Genomic DNA, 22,040 nt, shown 5'->3' with positions numbered 1-22,040 from the left:
GTACTTGTATGACATACAGAGTGTGCTGAATTATATGGAATTTACCCCAGAAGATGACATCTTGCTCCTTGTCAATACATTATAGAGTCTCTCTAAGCCCATCCAGGTCAGACAGGAGGCTGGGCTTTAGGGAGCCAAGAGGGAAACTGACCAGAAGTCCCATGGGGGTTCCGGTTGACTGTGAGGAGCACAGCGTCATGGGTGTCAGGCCTGGGAGGAATCACAGGAAGAGATCATCTAGTCCAACTCTTTCATCATATAGAAGAGGACACAGGCTCTGGAGGGCTCGAGGCTGTCACATCACAGAGAGCAAGAGCCGCAGGTGGTACTGGAACCCAATCATTAGATTCCCAGACCAGTACTGTGGACAAGAGCTGCTGGCCCTGTGGGAGCAGGGCAGCTGCCAAAAGGGCATACAAGGGCTCCCTGGGCAAGCTTTGTAGGGCAGGTCAACTTGCCAGCAGCCTAGTGATTTACAAAAGCGCCAGTATAATTAACAGGAAGGGAGAGGTGATTAGAACAAAGAGACGGGGCAGGCATGCCACGGAGAGGTCTGCCCAGCAAAGGGCTCTTGTAAAACGCTGGGGTCACTGCACAAACACTATGGTCGCCGCGTGTGCCAAGGGCAGTGGTCCAGTGGAGTTCCAGCCCGGGTAAATTCCCATCTTGTCAGGATTAGAAGTAGCCTAAGGAGGGCCTAGCTGTTGTGCCCCCATGGGAACACTGGCTTTGTCATCAGTGTGTCCTGATGCACTGCAATTGTTCCTGGGTATAACCACCAGGAAACCAAGAGCCCCCATTGAAAGGTCAGGCTTATTCAGAACAAAGTCAAGAAAGAGACACACATCAGAATTCTATATCTTACTGAAAAAAGGCCCTGGGTCCAAACACAAGAGTATATTAAAGCCAGTGACTGAGTAACCTTATAACTATGCAGCCTTCAGCCTTTCAAAAATTATGTTATAATAACAGGCGTTAATGACTTGAGAAAATACCATTTTATGTTAGGCAGAAAATGTAGACTAAAAAAAAAAAAAAGGCACTGTATACTCAGGAACTCAACCACATAACACAATAAGCACAGGAGGGCAGTACTCCAAAATGTTCGTGATTTTGGCTGTGATTTTCAACCTATTCTTTATTTTTTCCCTTGTATATTCCAAATTTCTATGGTGAGCGGGTATCATTTATGAAGTGTAAAGATAATTGTTTTTATGTTTAAGGACACCGGTTCTGTGTTTATAAGGAAATATAACGTGTCCCAACCTCATTCTCTGTGGCTTTGCAACAATTACACCACTGGGCTCTCTCCAGAAATGTTCTCCCCCACCAAGAGGAAATCCTGCCCCAGGTGGGTCAACCCATTTACTCACACTCTGAATATTTCTGGAGTTGGTCAAATTCTTCCGGCGTGAGGGAGACCCACCGTTCTTCACTCATCTTTAAGCTGGGTGTGAGTGCTTGAGGCAGGCGATGGAGTTCTGGTCACCAGGGTGAAACTGAGGCCCAGCCCAGGGCCTGGCTCATTGCAGGAAGGTGATGCACTGGCCCTTCGGGAGACTCTGAGGACCCGTGGGTCTCTGGCAGTGGTGGGCCCCTTTCAGCAGATGCGAGAAGGCCTGTGCTAGTGTTCCAACAGCATGCTTCTATCCGTAGTCAAGGTCGTCAGAAATCTTGTCTCCTCCTGGGCAGAAGTAGAAAAGACATTGTGAATGGGAGGGTTAGAATTCATAAGTCACCCTTTCTTACATAAGAAATCCCCAACTGTTCTCTGGGGAAAGACCTACAGGAGGTAGCGGTTCCCAGGGTGTGTGTGGGGGTCTCCTCTGGGAAGTCTGTAGAGGACGTACGGACCAGACCAGCACAATTCCAGTTGGGTGGCCTGTCTGAATTGGTACTCACACTCTACCACTCAGGAAATTTTACATGCCTCACAGGAAAGGTGTAGTAGGACCACCTGAGGGCATCCTCAAGGTGTGAAAATGCCTCAGGCTACCGGATGCCTCAGGAGTTAAGTAGGGGCAGTACTTAACTGCTGTGATTTGAAAGCTAAGCCAGTCTCTCCTCCATGGATTTCTAAATTCCACCATTACTCTGGACATCTAAATACCCCCAAGGCTGGCTAACATCCCAGTGACTGAGGTGGTTTTCTACGAATGTGATTAGAAAAAAGACCCGTCCGCCCCAGTGCAGGGGAACTTGTGGGAGGGAAAGGGGATGGATTCAGACAGAAGCTTAACATCTTTTCCATGAAGCCCTCCTAGCACAGTGAGCTCTGGCAGTCAGTCATACCCTCAGTAATGAAGTCCACTGAGCGAGTTCTGAAACTGATGTGGTGGGTCAAGGCCAGCATTTAGAAACACCAAATAGGGGCACCTGGGTGGCTCAGTGGGTTAAAGCCTCTGTCTTCGGCTCAGGTCATGATCCTGGGATCCTGGGATCGAGCGCAAATTGGGCTCTCTGCTTGGCAGGGAGCCTGTTTCCTCCTCTCTGCCTGCCTCTCTGCCTACTTGTGATTTCTGTCTGTCAAATAAATAAATAAAATCTTAAAAACAAAACAAAACAAAAAAAAAACAAAGCACCAAATAGAATAGGATAGAGTGGGATGGTATGAAATGGAGTAAAAAATAAGAGCACATCTCCTTTCGTAATACGTGTTTATTGATCATAATGTAAAAATGTATATCTTATTCTGGGTTGAGGTTTAAAAAAAAAATGTTGGAAAGCCACCAGCCTAATAGCGGGAGAAATACAGACCGATGTTACCAAAGAAGCTTGATTTTCGTAAAACAGGATCCACACTGGGGGGTCAGACATCTAGTTAATTCTGGAAGCCTGGAGCCTATGAGGGACGGTGGAGGGGCTGGATGAGACCACCTGGTGAGGAGGCGGGTTTGTGCAGCTCTCTGGGGGAGCTCGTGGACTTGGTTGGTGTGGACCTCAAGGACAGGCCAGAAGCTTAAGGGAAGAGGTGGGAAGGAGACTCTGGCTCTGGAAGGAGGACCTTCCACAATCAGAGTGCTCCACCAGCAGGTGGGAATGCATGGCAAGGGAGTGAGGTATCTGCATCCCCAGGAGCACAAGTTCCAGTTTCTCTTCTTAAAATGTTCAATTCTCTCCCTAATCCACTGCCCATCTGGATTCTGCTCCTTGGTACCTGCTCTCCCCAGGGTCCCTGGGACACAACTGTCAAATCCAGTAGGCATTTTCAGGCCTTCCTTGCTTTGTTTGCTTCTCTTTGTAACCTCTGCCATGGCAGGAAACCATCTTATCTTATCTTCTAGAGTGTTCCCCCTCAGTCTCCTTCCACTTCTTTGGCCATCATTAAATACTGGCATTTCCCAAATCCCAACCTCGGCTCTCTCCTGGCTCCATATTCCTTCCCTGAGGGGCCTACTGCCATAGCTTCAGTGACCCCAGGCCCGCTGCCCCCAAGCGCTGAATTCTTTCCTCAGTCCAGATCTGAATATCCAACTGTCTGCTGTGACTCCTCTGTGTGTCCCAGACCATCCCCAATCAGCACATCCCCAGGGTCCCAACCTGCCCCTCCTCTACATTCTGGTCCCACCCTGAGATGAGCGAGGACGCAGGCCAGAAGCCCAAGGCTCAGCCTCAGCTGTTTCCCCTTCCTCGCCTGCCAAAGACAGGTGCCACTCTCCAGAGTGACCATCCATTGTGTGTCCCCTCCTCTGTCATGCCAGCTTCATCAGCTCAGACCCTCATTGCCTCACGCCCAGTCTCTACCAACGGCGTCCCAATGGGCTCCCGCCTTGCCTTTTACTCTCCTGCCCTGGGTCTGCTCTACATGGCCAACTAGTCCACATCTCTCCCAGCAATAAAATTCTTCAGTGGTTTTCTATGGCCTACAGAATAAAATGTAATCTTTTTATGATACACAAAGCTCTTTAAGATCCGCCCTCTGATGATCAATTCAGTCCAAAAGTGAGGGGTGACCTTTAGAAACATTTTCCGTCATACCAGGGAATTCAACGTTACCACCGATGTTACTAGGTATGTGCAGAGGGAGAGAGGGAGAGGGCGAATCTTAAACAGCCCCCACACCCAGTGCAGAGTCCAGCGTAGACCTCTACGCCATGACCGTGAGATTACAACTTGCGCCCAAATCAAGAGTTAGATGCTTAATCCAATGAGCCACCTCTGTGGCGTTTCTGGATTAATTATTATTATGAAAGAGAATTTCTAATTCTGTCATTCCCTCTGTATTTATTAGTTTGGATTGTACTGTAAGGAAGAGCTTTCTCTTTATTTCTTTATATCAGTTTACTTATATTTTTTATATTATAAATGCTATATCTATATAAACTATAAATACATATGTAAATATATAAGTAAGAATGAACGTATGTTATGTTTACATATTAGATATATATTTCTATTAACAGACTCTTATTTTATTCAGGGGATTATAATCCATCACTATCATTACTTGTTTTGATTGGAATTGTCCCAGATTTGGCCAGTGGAACTCATTCAAGTTGATTTCTTGTTCTTCAGACACCTCCCCATCATTCTTTGAGTACCTCTTTATTTTCTAGTACTACAAAATGTTTCGGTCTCACCCTGCACTTCCTCAGTTGTCCTGAAATCAGTCATTTCTCCAAAGCACAGATTCCTTTTGCTGGAGAATAGTATTTGAAATCAAGTTTTGGGCACTAGGTATGTGCATCGCTACTGGAGTGTTGTAGCTTCTAGACTTTATCAGGGCCTGGAAATACATGCAGGAATACACACACATGTCGTCTCTGGCTGTCTGGTTGTCTACCCAGCCACCTGTTCATGTAAAAAACCCCACGTTCATACTCAGACCTCCAGCCATAATCCAATATTACTGTGTCAACTCTAGACTTCCCCTCATTCCATATTTTTCAGCTCCATTCCCCAACAAACTTCATTTCCATTGTCTACAATATATTTATTTGCTCAATCCTTAAATACACAGAAGAGAGTTTCAGAATTGCTAGCCACAACTCTGTGAAAAACAAAAACGAGTTGGAGATTTGTTAACAGTTCTTTTGTTTTCAGCCAACAAAGCACGTCTTCCAAGTCCTATTTGCAAAAGTTACTTAGATCCGTTCTTTCACACTTCTATTCATTTCTGCTTGTATTTCACTCTAGAGTTTTCCCCTCCATTCCCAATGATTCTTTTTTTTAATATGGTTTCTTCAGAGAGGCCTGGCTGCCCCCATTCGTTTTACTCTGTGCCCATCCCTCTCTTTTCCATCTTATTCCCACTCATCCCTTCTAGTTTCGAGTTCATCTTTCCTGTTTATTTTTGCACCAGTGAACAGATTATTGGATATATTTTTATTTCCCCTTCTTTATTACACTCAAGACAGTCTTTTGTACTTTTTTTTTTTTTTTTGCTTAACGATATATCCCATGAATCATTTTGTATCTGCTCATAGAGATTTTTCTCAGTTAGAATTAAATTGGACCTCAACACTTATTTGCTTGAAAACCTTCAGTGGCTTCTCTTGGACTCTTTTGGGCAGGCTTTTTCGCCAGTTCCAGAAAAATCTGTTCCCTGTGGTACGACTCACCTCCCCATCTTCACTCCAATTATCTCCTGCCCCACACACTCCACATTCCAGCCAAATCATCCTACTGCCTCCTCCTGGCACCAGGCCAAGCACACGGCACGTGGCAGCATCTCGTAAACATCAGTTAGTGGACTCACAAACACACTGTGCCTTTAATTTACCGGGAATGTCCCTTGCTCTCTCCTTCCCATAACAAACCACTACGCATATCTGGGTCCAGATTGAAAGGTCATTTCTCTTCTCCAGCTTTTTCCGACTCTGTGAGCAAACTGAGCTGTTCTCCCAGCTGTCCCCACTGAACATATAGGTCCTCTATGCTTCATTCTTGTGGTGGCTAACAGTCCCATGCAGGAGACAGACACCCCGATCGATAGTTAACACACAGGATGGGAAGCAAGGCGGTGCAGACAGGTACAGGCAACGAGGAGGCCCTCTTGTAGCAGCCACAGGGGCAAGGAAAGACGCGTGAAGGAGCTGCGAGGAGTAACAAGGTGAAGAGGTATATTTTGCAATAATTCAACAAATACTTATTATCATCCTTGTTGCGTGGTAGCTCAGTGCTTGGCTTCAGGAAGGAAGAAGCTGCCCCTTTTCTCTCCATCGGGAGACGTTAGGGGCCTGATTGTCCAGATGGTCACTGCTGACCACACTCCCATGTGACGGCCCCTCTGGTTTTCTGCCTTCGGCAGAGACAGCAGCCACCGTGCAAGAGGTTTGCTCCCGGCATCACTCAGCACATCCCTTTCAGCAGCCCGCCTGACACGCCCCCTCGGCGGCCCTGTAGAGTACGCACAATCTTCTTATTACCACCCTGAATTTCTTTCCTGACAGGGGAAAATGTAATGGGGTTTTCTAAATAACACTCAGATTGGGTATTGTCAGGCTTGGATGGGAGCAAAGTGTTTTACTTCCCAACGGCGATGCCGCTCTGAGCACTTGCTTCAGCTTCCCCAGGCTCCTGTGACCTTGTCTGTCAAATGAGGGGGTGGGAAAAATGGCTGCTAACACATTTTCTAGCTCTGCAATTTCAGATCCCAGATCAAACTCTATTTGTTCTGTACAGATGTCAGCATGGAAATCACGAGTCAGAAGGAAGACGGCATATTCAATGGGTATTGACTCGAGCCCCAGGTCTCTATTCATCCGAATGAATCAGCCATAGCCAATTACCCAGAACAAACACCTCTTCATCTCCTCTTTGCTCTCATAAAAACATTAATTCATGAACATGGCATCAGATTGGGGGATCTTATTGGTATGCACGCAATGATTTATAACAATCCCATAATGAGTACTTTTTTCTATGGGAAGAATGACTAAGAGCTAGAAAGATATCAAACTTATGATGAGTCCCATCTTGATAACTGTCCTATCTCTGACTTGTGCTCCTGCTGATCCCTCTTAAACTCTTTAATGCCTATACTGCCTTTGGAGTTCAGTTCCAGTGTCACCTGCCCCAAGAAGCCCCTTTAATGGCCCGGTCAGGCCTGGGCTTGTCTTCTCTGCTCTTCATGAGTTCCTGGGCACTTGCCACACTGAATATACCTCCCAACTTTCCCTGTGAGACTCTTGAGCTCCTTCAGGGTAGAAACAGTGTCCTCCTGCCTCCTTTGTGGCCCCAACAACTACAGTATTTATGATGGCTCAGTTCTTGACCAGTAGAAAAGTAATTCTCAACCTTTTTCGACAGAGACCATTTGCATGGAGCAAAAGATCTTACCGTACCTGTTGGCACCTCCCAATAGGAAAAGAAGTTTAATATTAAAATCCAAATTTTAATATGAAACTGCACACATTTTCATATGAAAATAAGGATCTGCAAATCTATAACTAAACTACCATCTATAAACTTCTTATTCAGCTTAACTTGACAGTATGCTCCGAGTTACTTAAGTTGTTTGAATTCCTTAATACATTGTCAATAGGGTAGTAATTTATCATACCGGGGGTCCTTCCCAAACCATGCCTTCTAACACTCGTGCCCATTTTGGTCCCTTCCCCTTGCGTCTGGACTATGCCTGGGACTTGCTTTAACCAAGGGAAAGCAGTAGAAGTGGGACTGTGCCTGGCAGCTTCCGCTTCTGTGTTCTTGAGAGTGCCGTGAACTGCCATGTCTGGTGCTCGGCCATCTTGCTGGTGAGATCACAGGGGCACTGCGTGGACAGAGGGAGGCAGAACATCCTCTGGAGGAGAAGCGAGGAATCCAGCTGATGTTGAAACCGAAGACCCCACTCTGTGATCCTACGTAAGCCCTCCTGGCCAACAAGCAGTCTCTTAAGCTGTTCTGGCTGTGGTTCCGGACACAGAAGACAAGAAGCTATTTTGGATCTGGCCCCTCGGCAGACAGATATGGAACAGAGAGAAGCTGTCCCTGCTGAGCCTGTCTGAATGCCTCATGCACAGAATGACTTTGAATAATACAATGATGGTTGAGCCACTGAATTCTCGGGCAGTTAATCATGCATTCACAGATCACTAAAACAACTACACAAGCCCTTCTGGGTGCAGAGAACGTGTGCACCTGTATAGCAAGAGAATATGCATGGTTCATGCTCGAACTGAAACTTGCTTGTGTCTTAAAATCTAGTAACTGGAAAATTATAGGCCCCAAATATTTGTGAGGAAGATATGTGTCACTACACGCTGTTAGGTTAACCAAATATCCTCCACAGGCTAACACGATAATGATGAAGGTAAATGAACTCTGATTTCTAATTAAAAGGCAAGCCTAGCAGTCGCTGAACACCATGACCACTCAAAGCAAGCCTGATGCTGCAAGACAACATGACTTTCTCCCAGGTCTCAGCATTCTAACCGTCTTGCTGAGTGAGGAGGCAGCAGTGGCTGAGTGTCGAAAAGCAGCTGGACCCCACAGATAACTGAATTAGAGCCCCCTGGGGAACTTAGTAATGAGCTAATTTGAGTTTATGAATAGCAAATATGAGTAATTTCTAATAACTCATTTAACAAATTACTAGGCTACAGTCCTTATACAGACATAAAAATAGAAGTCTGGGGATGGTGTGCTACCCAGAACAATTCAGAGATAACTGTAGTTAAGGGACTTTGCATCTCACTCGCAGCCTCAGACCGAGCCTAGGGATCCCTACTCTGGGGGGTGGTGTGGAAATGTCTAGGGAAATGAAGCTGCCCGGGTGCGGGCTGGGGAGTCTGGAACCCAGGAGAGGCGTGCAGTTTCTGGGGAGAAGTGGAGACCTGCGTCTTGAGGGGGGCTGCCTTTGGCACATGCAGGCAGGGTCAGGTGGGGGAGCATTTATAGCCCAGCGGCGTCTGGGCAGGAGTGTGGGTCACTCATTCATGTTATTATTCACCCGTTCAACATATCACTCTAACAATAAGCCACAGCAGGAACCTCCATCTCTAGACTACCACACACCCCGTGCTTTGCACACTTCGTCTGCCTTAGTCACCAAACCCTGTGAGGAAGGTCCTTTCTATGCCCAGTTTACAGTGGCAAGAACTATCCCAGAGTGATTCTCCCAAGTTCACTCATCAGTAGGTGACCGAACTAGTACTTGAACCTAAATCTGTTTGGTCCCAAAGCCCATGATCTTTCCATTCATTATAATACAATATAATGAATAAGTGCCAGGTCCTGTGTTAGGTGCTGATGCCATCGATAAGCCAACTAGGGAGGACTTACACCCTCATCCTCAAACTGGAAGGTGAACTGGAAGCCAGAGGGAAAACCTTGGCGTGCTCCTGGAAAGCCAACAGTATTTGAGGAAAATAACTGCATTATATTGAGCACAAGCACATACTGGAATGGAAGAATGTGAAATATGCAGGGAGTTTGAGGTAAAACATGAGACTTCAAGGGTGCCTGGGTGGCTCAGTGAGTTAAGCCGCTGCCTTCAGCTCAGGTTATGATCTCAGGGGTCCTGGGATGGAGTCCCATATCCGGCTCTCTGCTCAGCAGGGAGCCTGCTTCCCCCTCTCTCTCTGCCTGCCTCTCTGCCTGCTTGTGATCTCTCTCTCTCTGTTAAATAAATAAATAAATAAATAAAATCTTAAAAAAAAAAAACCAAACACATGAGACTTCAAAAAAAAAAAAAAAAAAACTGCTCTTAACATTTGGGACGTCTCTGTTCTCTCCACAAGGGAGAATGTAGTCTTGGCTTGGCCACTAAGGGCGCTACAAGGGAAATGCTAAGGAAATGGGGTTGCAAAGAGCAACACCATGGCCTGATTTCGCTCCAGAGCTTGGAGGGGGTGGGGGCTATGTGCTGGACTGTGAGGGGAAGCCTCCTTCAGGAAATTACTGCTTGGGGAAAATGACTCCTATCCAGTGTCAGGGAGCCTTCTTCCCAAAGCATTAAGCACCAGTCTGGTATTGAAATTAGACCAGAATTTAAATCTTGGCTCTACCACCTACAACTATGTGACATTAAACACGTGGTCTTCATCTCTAAATGAAAATAATAATAATAATGGTAACACATGTTTTACAGGGATTGGTATGAGAATAATTTGTATAAAGTTTTATGAAAGTCTTAGCAAGTAAAATTTCTTAACAGTGGTTCTTTTTTTTTTTTTTAAAGATTTTATTTATTTGACAGAAAGAGATCACAAGTAGGGAGAGAGGCAAGCAGAGAGAGAGAGAGAGAGAGGAAGCAGGCTCCCTGCCTAGCAGAGAGCCTGCCACCCAGGCAGCTCCTACCAGTGGTTCTTAAAGCATGGTACTCTCACCAGAAGCTACTGGTATTGCCAGGAAGATGAAAGAAAAGCATATTCCTGGAACACACCATGGACCTCGGGAAATTTAGGGTGGCCCGACAATCTGTTTCTTGGAGCCCTGGAGATTCTGATTTATGCCAGTATTTTGTAACCTCTGCTTTACCTTAATGTAGTGGACAGAACTAACACAAGAAGCTTGGGGGCACCTGGTGGCTCAGTGGATTAAAGCCTCTGCCTTCGGCTCTGGTCATGATCCCGGGGTCCTGGGATCAAGCCCCACTTTGTGCTCTCTGCTCAGTGGGGAGCCTGCTTCCCCCTCTCTCCCCCTGCCTGGCTCTCTGCCTACTTGTGATCTCTGTCTGCCAAATAAATAAATAAATCTTTAAAAAAAAAAAAAAAAAAGAGAGAGAGAGAGAGAAGCTTGGGATACCTGGAGTTACTCCTTCTCCTTAAGAGGCCCCTAAAGCAGACAGATTACAGATCTCTCAGTTCCACTTTCCCGAGGCAGGAAAACATTCTCGGGAAGCTAGAGCTCCGTGACTGCCAGATGCCTGTTACCCTGCCTAGTTACTAAAATTTTCATGTTTTGATTTATATTCCTTGCAGAATTTTCCCTTCTTTACAATCTGGATCATATTCCTCCTGTGACATTTTGTGCCAAATGTATCATCTGGAGAGGGTACAGAACAGATAACAGGAGTTTCCTACCATAAAGCAAAGGGCAAAACCCAACAAACGGAAAAGCCTGGAAGGGTGAGAAAGTGGCAGGTCCCACAGCTCATTCCTGCATCAGAAATGGACCTGTCAGGGAAGGGACATGGCAAGGCATGAGGAGGGCTTGGCAGATCTAGAAGAGAGCACTGGAAAACACAGCGTGACGTGCGGCATGCTTGTGATGATGTGTGTGGTAACAATAACCACAACAAAACCACACCAAAGCAACAACATTCACATTTGGAACAGTGTGTGAAACCCCATTTAGTTTGGAGAGGCCCCGCAGACCAGGAGGAGCCCTGGTGAGCTGGCCCGAGAGCATTCTCTACTTCTTTCTCCTCTCCCTCCTCTGCAACTCTACGCCTCCCATTCTCTGATTCTCCTTTCTGTTTCTTTCCTCCCACTTTCTGCTTCTCATAACAACCTCAGCGACAGCTACCATTCATGGAGAATCTAATGCCTTTCTACATGAACAGAACCCTCAGAAAAATCTTTCAAAGTAAGAATTATTATGCCACCATACCTAGCATCAGACTCTTTGCAGGCAGCTGAGCCATCATTCAAACCCAAGTCAGCCTGAACACCTAGTAAGATCATGAATACCATTTCGAGATTATAAACTGCCTGAGGATCAGTTTTCTGCCTCATCTGAGGATCCCAGGCCTTAGTTCATAAAAGGTTCTGAGCTGTCAGGTGCCTCTTCCTCCACCAACTGCAGAGAATAACAATGTCCCTACAGGCAATCATGCAATAATAATTAAGCACCATGGACAACGGCTCCCGGGGGTGCTTACATCTCATTCTGACTCCAGACAACACGCCCCTGGATTGCCCTCCTCACCCCAGACGTGTCTAGGCCCCAGTATGAAAAACACCTCATCAATAAAAACTAACTTTTACAACATGCCAGACTATCTTAATTAATTCATGTGAATTATCTGGCTGACTATTCATAACCATCCTATGAGGTAGATACAAATATTTTGCCCATTGTAAAGATGAGAAAACCGAAGCATAGAGGTTTAAGGAGCTTGTCCTAGGTCACGTAGCGATTGGTAGATTGGACACAGGATTCCAGTCCAAGTAATATTTCTCTGGAGGTTGTTCTTCACCATTATGCCATGTGACACAAAGATAACAGGGGCACTGAGGTCATAGTGCAGTACTTGGTGTAAGGCAGTCATCAAAAAAAAAAAAAAGGCAAATTCATTTGTAATGATTTTAAAAGAGGCTTATTTGAGAGCACCCGGGTGGCTCAGTCGGTTAAGTGTCTGACTCTTGATTCTAGCTCAGGTCATGATCTCAGGGTTATGAGATCGAGTCCTCTACTGGGTTCTGTGCTGGACGTGGAGCCTACTTAAGATCCTATCCCTTTCCCTCTGACCCTCCTTTCTCTCCCTCTTCCTCTCTAAAAAAATAAAATAAAATAAAATGAGTCTTATTTGAAAAGACACAAAATCTACAACATCTCATGGGGCCTCATGAATCCCAGCTTCAGAAACACCACAGTTTGGTGAAGTTTTGGAAACTGGGAAGAAAGATACATTGGTTTCCCAAGGAGATCAGAGAAGGTGGAGTGACAGGCTCTGGAGCCCTCAGGTCTAATGCTGGTTCTGACGTGTAGTAGCTGGGTGATTTTGAACAAGCTACTTCTACTCTTTAGACTTCAACTTCCTCATCTGATAACTGCAGAGAGTGGAGTAGTAACGTTTAAGGTTCTTTCTAACTGTAACTCCATTTTCCTTCTAGAAATGTCAGACATCAACACTTGGCTTTTGACACATAGTATCTGGTGCCATCACTTTAAGCTGGGAAAGGTCATTTGTTTTTATATTCATTTAAATCATACTTTATTGGATAGCCACAATAGTAAGCTACTTCTGCCACATTATCAAATTGTTAACATTTAAAAAATAGGTAATATCCCTACTGGTAAGAAAGCAAGAAAATGGAAACTCTCCAGCACTCCTGGTCTGGAAGTATAATAGCCAAAATAGCATGGGCACGCTCTATCAATAGCCTCAGAATATACATTTCCATGTAATTTTATTTCTGTAATTTTATCTTCAGAAATTAACTATAGGCAATAATAACAGCACTATGCCTACAATTACTATTACTACCTCTACAAGATTTCAACTCCAAGGATATTTGTGGCGGCACTGTTAGAAATTCCAAACAATTTAAATGTCTCACAGTATGGGATTGTTAAATATATTTTGGTTACATGCATCTAAGTAAATACCCTGAAGACAGTGAAACTCAGTGTAAAAAAAAAAAAAAAGGAAAAGAAAAAAGAATCCATGGAGAAACGCCTCATACAGATTGAACATCAACAGCCAGAAGTCAGTTAACTTATTAAAACTATATTTGTAGTAGGTGCTGAACTGTGCCAACCAGATCTCCTTTTGGAAAGAAAGATTTATTCCCCTAGCTGCTTGGAAGTGCTGCTGGCAGACTGCTCTTAGCTGTCAACCCTTTTTAGGAATTGCCTTAGCTGGTAAGAGCTGCCTTGCCCAAGGTCATGGCCCCTCCTTGGGCAACCCCCAGGCAATTCCTGAATGATACAAGGCGGTGGGGGTGGGGGTTGCTGCTTATAAAGGCCCAGTCCTTTCAGCCAACTGAAAACAACTGCGGAGCACTGTCCCAGCCCAGCTTCTTTGCTAAATCCTCTCTGTCCCTTCCCTTCCACAAGTGGTGATCCCAAAAGCACTCCCTTTAAAACTAATACCCCTCCCTCCATGCCAACTCCATCTCAGAATCTGCTCCCCAGGAAATCAGATCTGCAACAATATGGAAATAAAGGAGGGAAAAAAAACCCTCATATTCTTAAATAACTTCTTGTTTAAAAAGAAAACGAAAACATGGAAGCATTACATATAAACATAGGAGCTGTGTAGTTTGGACATAACAATGCTTAAAGGACATGCTGAAGCCGTAAATGAATGTCTTGGAAAACAAGAGAGATGGAAAGAAAAAATGACCTAAACCTCAACTCGAGAAGTCAGGAAAGGGGGGCGCCTGGGTGGCTCAGTGGGTTAAAGCCTCTGCCTTCGGCTCAGGTCATGATCCCAGGGTCCTGGAATCCAGTCCCGCATCGGGCTCTCTGCTCGCAATCTGCCTGCCTCTCTGTCTACCAAATAAATAAATAAATCTTCCAAAGGAAAAAAAAAAAGAAAAGAAAAGAAAAAAAGAAGTCCGGAAAGGAAGAAAAGAAATCTAAATAAAGCCGAGGAGGGCTACACTAAAGATAAAGGCTGAAAGGAATGAGCTAGCAACCAAAACAAAACAACTGGATGGTTAGTAAACAAGAGCAAAGGCCCTTTTAATTGTTTTGGGGGTAAAAAGTCTGTAAGACAGTCTGACAACTCTTTCAGGTAGAGAGATAAAGACCGAGGGAGAGATTGAGGTGGAGGACCAGGAGGAGGAAGGGAGGAGGGGGAGGGAGAGGCTGGAGAGGAGGAGGAGAATAGAAAGCCGGCAATATTAGGAATGAAAAAGGAGGCATAACTATAAATCCAAGAGATTTTATTGAATTATGAAAAAATAAGACAGTCAATTTTATAGAACCACATTAGAAAAACCAGATGACAAAATTCTGAGAAAATAGGAATTTTCAAAGTGACTCAAAAAGTAGAAAAGCCTGATGAGTCCAATAATAACGGATGAAAGTGGATCAATATTCAAAAATCTAAAAAAAAAAGTCTATGGAGCTCCTGGGTGGCTCAGTGGGTTAAGCCTCTGCCTTCATCCCAGGTCATGATCTCAGGGTCCTGGGATCGAGTCCCACAATGGGCTCTCTTCTCAGTGGGGAGCCTGCTTCCCCCTCCCCCACCACCTACCTCTCTGCCTGCTTGTGATCTCTCTCTCTCTCTGTGTCAAATAAATAAATAAAATCTTTTAAAAGTCTACTTGCCCCACCCTCCTGGTCCAAACAGTATTATATACCGGCAAGTTCTAAGAATCATCAAAGAATAGATAATTCTCTTATATAAGTTGTTCCAGAGCAAAGAAGAAGATGTGAAGTTACAGTTTATTTTATGAGGCTAGTATAACCCAGTTAAAAAATGGAATAAGGAGAACACAAATGAAAATACAGACCCATTTCCCTACTAAATTAAGCAACCCCCCCATGAACCCTCCAAATTTGGTACGGCATTAAAAGGACAAAGGACAATACATAAAGTTTATTCTAGGAAAGCAAGGATAGATCAAAATGATAAAACTTACATAATTCACTATATTAACAGAATAAAAGAGAAATTCATATGATCATCTCAATAAATTCAGAAAAAGAAATTTGATAAGATTCAATATCCAAGGAGGATGAAAAAGCAAATGCACCTCTAAGCACATTTGAAGGTAAACGGAACACCCTCTAATGCAATAACCCTGTACCAAAACCCCACAGCAAACTCCACACTTAAATGGCCACCTATTAGAAGCACTGCTATTAAAATCAAGGACAAGATAAGGATGCATGTTATGATCTCTACTATTCAATGCACTACTAGAGCTCCTAACCAATGCAATTAAATAAGAAGCAATAAGAGATGTACATATTAGAACAGAAAACAGGAAACCGTCACAATTTTTAAATGATATGATAGTATACCTAGAGAAACCAAGAGAATAAAATAAACTATTAAGGAATTTCAACAAAGTGATTGTATATAAAAATCAATATTAAAAAATGAATTGCTTTCCTATTTACACAAGCAATAGTCAATGAGGCTAGATAAAGATCTCTTTCAAAATTCTAATGAAAAGTAGTGTTCCCTGAAATAAATCTAACAAGAAATGTGTAAGACCTTTATGTAAGACCAAATCTATAAAAATTTACTGAAGTACATAAAGGAAAACCTAAATAAATGGAGAAATACCTTATTCATGGAAAGGAAGGCTCAAATTAGATCTGTTACTACTTATTATGCATGTGACCTTGGAAAAATTTTTGAATCTTAATCTATCTGAGCCCCAGAGTCCTCACATGTAAAATGCGAATAACAGAATTTCCCTTACAGGTATTGTGAATATTAGAACTAGGAGAAGTAAATAGCATTGGGGTGCCTGGGTGGCTCAGTGGGTTAAGTGTCGGCCTTCAGCTCACATCACAATCACACAGTTCTGGGATCGAACCCTGCACTGAACCCCACATCGAACCCCACATCAAACCCCAGAGCCCCACATGGGGCTCCTTGCTCAGCAGGGTGTCTGCTTCTCTCTTTCCCTCTGCCTGCGCTCCCTCTTCTTGTGCTCTCTATCAAATAAATAAATAAAATCTTAAATTAAAAAAAAAAGAAGTAAATAGCATTTTGAAAAAACCCTCAAAATCATATGCAATATTTTAATGGAACAAATGTATATATGTAACCTCAAAAAAGAGATGTATGGAAGGATACACATAAAATACCATAATTAATACCTCCAAAGAACACATAGAAATTAGAAGTTGAGTTTCCATTATCTGTAACATTTTAATTCTTTTAAAAAGGAGGATAAATTATTTATTTTATTTTATTTTTCTCAGTGTTCCAAGATTCATTGTTTATGCACCACACCCAGTGCTCCATGCAATACGTGCCTTCCGTAATACCCACCGCCAGGCTCACCCAATCCCCCAACCCCCGCCTTCCAAAACTCTCAGTTTGTTTCTCAGAGTCCACAGTCTCTCATGGTTCATCTCCTCCTCTGATTTCTTCCAACTCACTTCTCTTCTCCAACTCCTAATGTCCTCTATGTTATTCCTTATGCTCCACAAGTAAGTGAAACCATATGATAATTGACTCTCTCTGCTTGACTTATTTCACACAGCATAATCTCCTCCAGTCCTGTCCATTGTTGATACAAAAGTTGGGTATTCATCCTTTCTGATGGAGGCATAATACTCCATTGTATATATGGACCACATCTTCCTTATCCCTTCGTCTGCTGAAGGGCATATTGGCTCTTTCCTCAGTTTGGTGACTGTGGCCATTGCTGCTATGAACATTGGGGTACAGATGGCCCTTCTTTTCGGTATGTTTCAAAAAATAGAAACAGAAGGAAAACTCCCAGACTCCTTCTATGAAGCCAGCATTCCAGCATTATTACCCTAACCCCCCAAACAGGCAAAGACCCCACCAAAAAGGAGAATTTCAGACCAATATTCCTTATGAATATGATGCCAAGATTCTCAACAAGATCCTAGCTAATACAATCCAACAGTACATTAAAAAGATTATCCACCATGACCAGGTGGGATATATCCCTGGGATGCAAGGGTAGTTCAACACTCACAAATCAACCGACGTGACAGAACAAATCAGTAAGAGAAGAGAGAAGAACCACATGGTCCTCTCAACTGATGCAGAAAAAGCATTTGACAAGATACAGCATCTGTTCCTGATTAAAATGATTCAAAGTATAGGGATAGAGGGAACATTCCTCAACTTCATAAAATCTATCTACAAAAACCCCACAGCAAATATTATTCTCAATGGGAAAAAGCTGATAGCCTTCCCTTTGAGATCAGGAACACAAAAAGGATGTCCACTCTTGCTACTGTTGTTCAACATACTATTAGAAGTCCCAGCAGCAGCAATCAGACAACAAAAGAAATAAAAGGTATTCAAATTGACAATGAAGAAGTCAAACTCTCTCTCTTCACAGATGACATGATATTTTCTATGGAAAACCCGGAAGATTCCACCCCCAAACTACTAGCACTCATACAGCAATTTAGTAATGTGGCAGGACCCAAAATCAATGTACAGAAATCAGTTGCTTAGCTGGTGCAACCACTCTGGAAAACAGCATGGAGTTTCCTTAAAAAGTTGAAAATAGAGCTATCCTATGGCCCAGCAATTGCACTACTGGGTATTTACCCTAAAGATACAAAGGAAGTGATCTGAAGGGGCACGTGCACCCGAATGTTTATAGCAGCAATGTCCACAATAGCCAAACTGTGGAAAGAACCTAGATGTCCATCAACAGATGAATGGATAAAGAAGATGTGGTATTTATATACAATGGAATACTATGTAGCCATCAAAAGAAATGAAATCTTGCCATTTGTGACCATGTGAAGGGAACTAGAGGGTATTATGCTTAGCCAAGTAAGTCAGTTGGAGAAAGACAACTATCATATGATCTCCCTGATATGAGGAAGTAGAGAGGCAACATGGGGGGTTTGGGGGATAGGAAAAGAATAAATGAAACAAGATGGGGTCGGGAGGGAGACAAACCATAAGAGACTCTTAATCTCACAAAACAAACTGAGGGTTGCCGGGGGCAGGGGGGCAGGGAAAGGGGGGTGGGGTTATGGACATCCGGGAGGGTATGTGCTATGGTGAGTGCTGTGAGGTGTGTAAACCTGGCAATTCACAGACCTGTACCTCTGGGGCTAATAGTACATTATATGTTAATTTAAAAAAAAATCAGTTGCTTTATTATACACTAACAATGGAAATATAGAAAGGGAAATTAGAGAATCGATTCCATTTACTATAGCACCAAGAACCATAAGATACCTGGGAGGATATATTATTTATATAATTTCTTAAGTATAAAGGAGATTTCTTCTTTTCCCCACCATTTTGGTCTGCTTCTTTCTTTTTCCTCTGGCACAGTCCAAATCAAACTTCTCCACGTTTACCTATACTGGTTAGAGATTGAAGAACACTGACTTGAAGGTAGAAGTACCTGAAGGGATTCAGACTACATATGGATATGTATTGTGTATGGGCTTATAGTATGAACAAGGTATATCTCTTTGTACTTTATGAGTAGTATGCATATATGTGAATTTCAGTGTTTGTGAACTATGTATAAACACAGACCACAGTTAAATAAATGAATTTACTACCCCTGACACTGTTATTCTGTACACCACAGTGGACTGTTTTCCAACTTGAAATCCCATTCTATCTCCTATTTATCTTTTTCTAGGAAGTTTGGTTAAAATAATGATGTTCAAAGGGCAATTAAACTTGAACATTTGCCCATCCCTTCGTACAATACTCTGCTAGGAGCCATGAGGGCTTCAGGGATGATTAAGGAAAAAGGAATGATCTCAGTCCTCAGTGAACTGACATTCCATGGAGGATGCCCCAAAGCTGCAATAAAAGCTTAGCTGTGTGAATTCAAAGCTGTGGGGTTCAGAGACAGAATAGCTCAGTGCACAAGGATGCTCACATGGTTGACTGGGAAGAAAGGATAGAGGAAAAAACTCATTTACTAAGTGTAACCAACATGCTTACACTGCAGGGAGGAACAACTGAAATCAAAACCTCAAGACTCCTAAACACAATTTGATTTAAGAGTTTCTTCATGCTACGGGATTTTTTATTTTTTATTTTTTTTAAGTAAGCTCCACACCTAGCACGGAGCCTGACACAGGGATTGAACTCATGACCCTGAAATCAAGACCTGAACTAAGATTAAGAGTTGATGCTTAACCGACTAAGCCACCCAGGTTCCCCCATGCTACAAAACTGTCTTATTTTTTCAATTTCAATAAAAATTACAGTTAAAGGATCCCTCAGTTTAAACTAATTAGTAGAGTGTGCCATTTCATTTTCCCCAAATTTTCCAGACTCATGAGTCCTGTTCACTCATCGGTTTGCACAGGTTGGCAATGGGTGAGACATCAAAGGTCCAGGACCCTGGGGCCCCTGTGCTGTAAACGGTTTCTCTTCCACTGCTTTTTCACACTACTGGGTTCTGACGATGACAACAACATGCCAACAGTATCCTATGCATGGAAATCTACACCTGTCAGAAAACAGAAAATAGTATCCCTCTGGAGTCCAACAAACCCAAGTTCGCTTCTCACCTATGACATCTGCTAGATTCGTGGTCTTGAGCATATTACTTATTTTTACTTAATCTCTCTGAGCCCAGGTTTTCCCAGATGGGGAAAATGGGACTAACGTTGTCACTTTTCAGAGTAGGATTAGACATCATGAACACAGATTTCCCAGCACAGTGTCTGGTACATATGGCTCCCTGGTGCCAAATACTTTCCCTTTTCCCTTGTTGAATGCAGGTAACTGTGCCAATATTCCTTGATACCTTTAAATAGGGCCCTCATATAATGGAGAAAGGGGTCTAAGATGAGAGAAGGTATGAATTTAGGGACGGAAGGGAAAGATGATGCATTTCAGAGCCGGCTGAAATGGTACAAATTTTAGTTTCACCTCTAGAAGCAATTGACGAATAAAGTCTCAGGCTATGACATGAGAGTTTTTTCGTAACTTTTACTTGGAGTGGTTAGGAGTGACTGGATATAAGAGCTACACTTAGGACACTGGGAGGCTTCAAGAGAGCACAGAGTTAGTCCTTTGGCTGAATGAATTTAATAAATTATCTTTCAATTGGAGAGGCCTCCCTGGGTGAATCACTTTCAATTAGACAAAAATAGCCAACAGAAATCAGCCCCCACTAAAGAAGAAGAAAGAAGGAAAGAAATCATTTGGTTTGATTGACTGACATTGTTTCGAACAGAGCGTGAAAGAACACGCAGAGCTTAGTTTGGTCAGAAAGACATCCTGCTGCTGATGAAATCACATGCATTTATTCAGTCCTCCAACCATTTCCTAGGTGTGACTTTTAAATATATAAATAGATCTACTCTCAAACTTATCTTCCTCCTACCTCCACCTCCAAAATGAAATCACACAGATTTTCCTCACTTTTTCAATGGAAATGTCATTCTCCACATTCAGTGGGCTTGATAATTGGTGTTATTTACCTTCGACCTCCTTTCTCCTCCCCAAAATTTCAATACTAAATCAGAAACCAACTTAGCAACTGTTTTATATTATCTCTCAGCAATGTCCCTTTCTTGTGCCAGACAGTATCCCCAATTTCTGAGTAACTGGCTCCAGCTTCTGTCTCTGATCTTTAGAATTGCCTCCCTCCATTTTAGCATTCCCTGTGCCTGAGGACTTTACCCTACAAAATCCAATATTGGTTCTCAAGAACCAATACTTGCCTCTTATTGACTATCAATTTGTGTTCAACTCCTTTTCCAGGCATTGGAGGTCCTTTATGATCTAGTGTGACCTGATCTCCCACTAGTTTTAGGCAAGATGGTGGGGAAACCTGGGTATGGGGATGGTGTTGTCATCCACTCTTTCTGCTAACAGTTGGGATTCTGGGACCAAAAAAAAAAACAAAAAACAAACCAAACAAACAGTGTCAACACTGGCTATTGCTTTCTAGCCACAATTCACCAAATGCTAAAAGGGGGAACTCATGCGTAGTAAGGAGAGACTTGCCCCTCTTGAGCATGGGGGGGGGGGCATATATTTGCCTAGAGGCTGATGGGGAAGGAGCAAAGAGCTGGGATAATGCCATGAGTATTTCTGAAGTGTAGAACAACTGGCCAAACAAATACAAACATGAGAGGCAGGTGCTTGGAGACACATACACACACAACACACATACATGTGTTTACTAAGAGTGCTAGAAGCTGTATTTATGGACTGGCATGTCACTATGGCCCCATGGCTTTGGATCTAAAATTGATTTATAATGGGGACTCATGTCTCTAAAGGTAGAGCTCATGACTGAGCAGAAAAGGGAGAGAAACATGTGCAATATCACTGTGAAGCTTTTCTATAGGCCAGTTGGCCACAAGAAGGAAATGGAGGGGTGCTCTCCTAACCACTACTGCTCTGGGACAAAGGAAGCAGGAGCAGAGAAAGGAAACTTGAACCCGCTGAATGTCTGCAGAAAGCTCATTTGGCTAATAGTAGAGAATCAGACTAGTGTTTTTATTTCCTTTGTTGACATGGAGTAAAGAAATTTAATGGAATAAAGTCCTCTGGACCGCACTCCAACAGATTTTCCTCACTTTTTCAATGGAAATGTCCTTCTCCACATTCAACAGCCTTGATAGACTTGATAATTTGTATTATTTACCTTCAACCTCCTTCCTTCTCCCAAAATTTCAATACCAAATCAGAAACTAACTTGCTAAGTGAAGCAGGCATAGAAAGCATCTTGAGAGAAGGCATTCACTCCAACTCAGAGGTCATGATTGTCAAGGAGAAACCTGGTTGTAAAAAAAAAAAAAAAAAC

General features: G+C 43.2%; 1 protein-coding gene across 4 annotated transcripts in view; it reads right to left on the bottom strand.

The window, feature by feature from the left end:
* Positions 1-22,040, bottom strand: part of DGKG (diacylglycerol kinase gamma) — a 197,322-nt gene that overhangs the window by 158,302 nt on the left and 16,980 nt on the right. For all 4 annotated transcript variants that reach the window (XM_032338301.1, XM_032338304.1, XM_032338312.1 and 1 more), the window contains exon 2: positions 1,374-1,684. In XM_032338301.1, the coding sequence (XP_032194192.1) occupies positions 1,374-1,440 (67 nt within the window). In that variant the 5' untranslated portion in view covers positions 1,441-1,684. The remainder of the gene's footprint in view (positions 1-1,373; positions 1,685-22,040) is intronic.

The sequence above is a fragment of the Mustela erminea genome, chromosome 1 (assembly GCF_009829155.1).
Source record: "Mustela erminea isolate mMusErm1 chromosome 1, mMusErm1.Pri, whole genome shotgun sequence".
In the NCBI taxonomy this organism is placed as follows: domain Eukaryota; kingdom Metazoa; phylum Chordata; class Mammalia; order Carnivora; family Mustelidae; genus Mustela; species Mustela erminea.
This window is presented reverse-complemented; position numbering and strand designations above follow the sequence as displayed.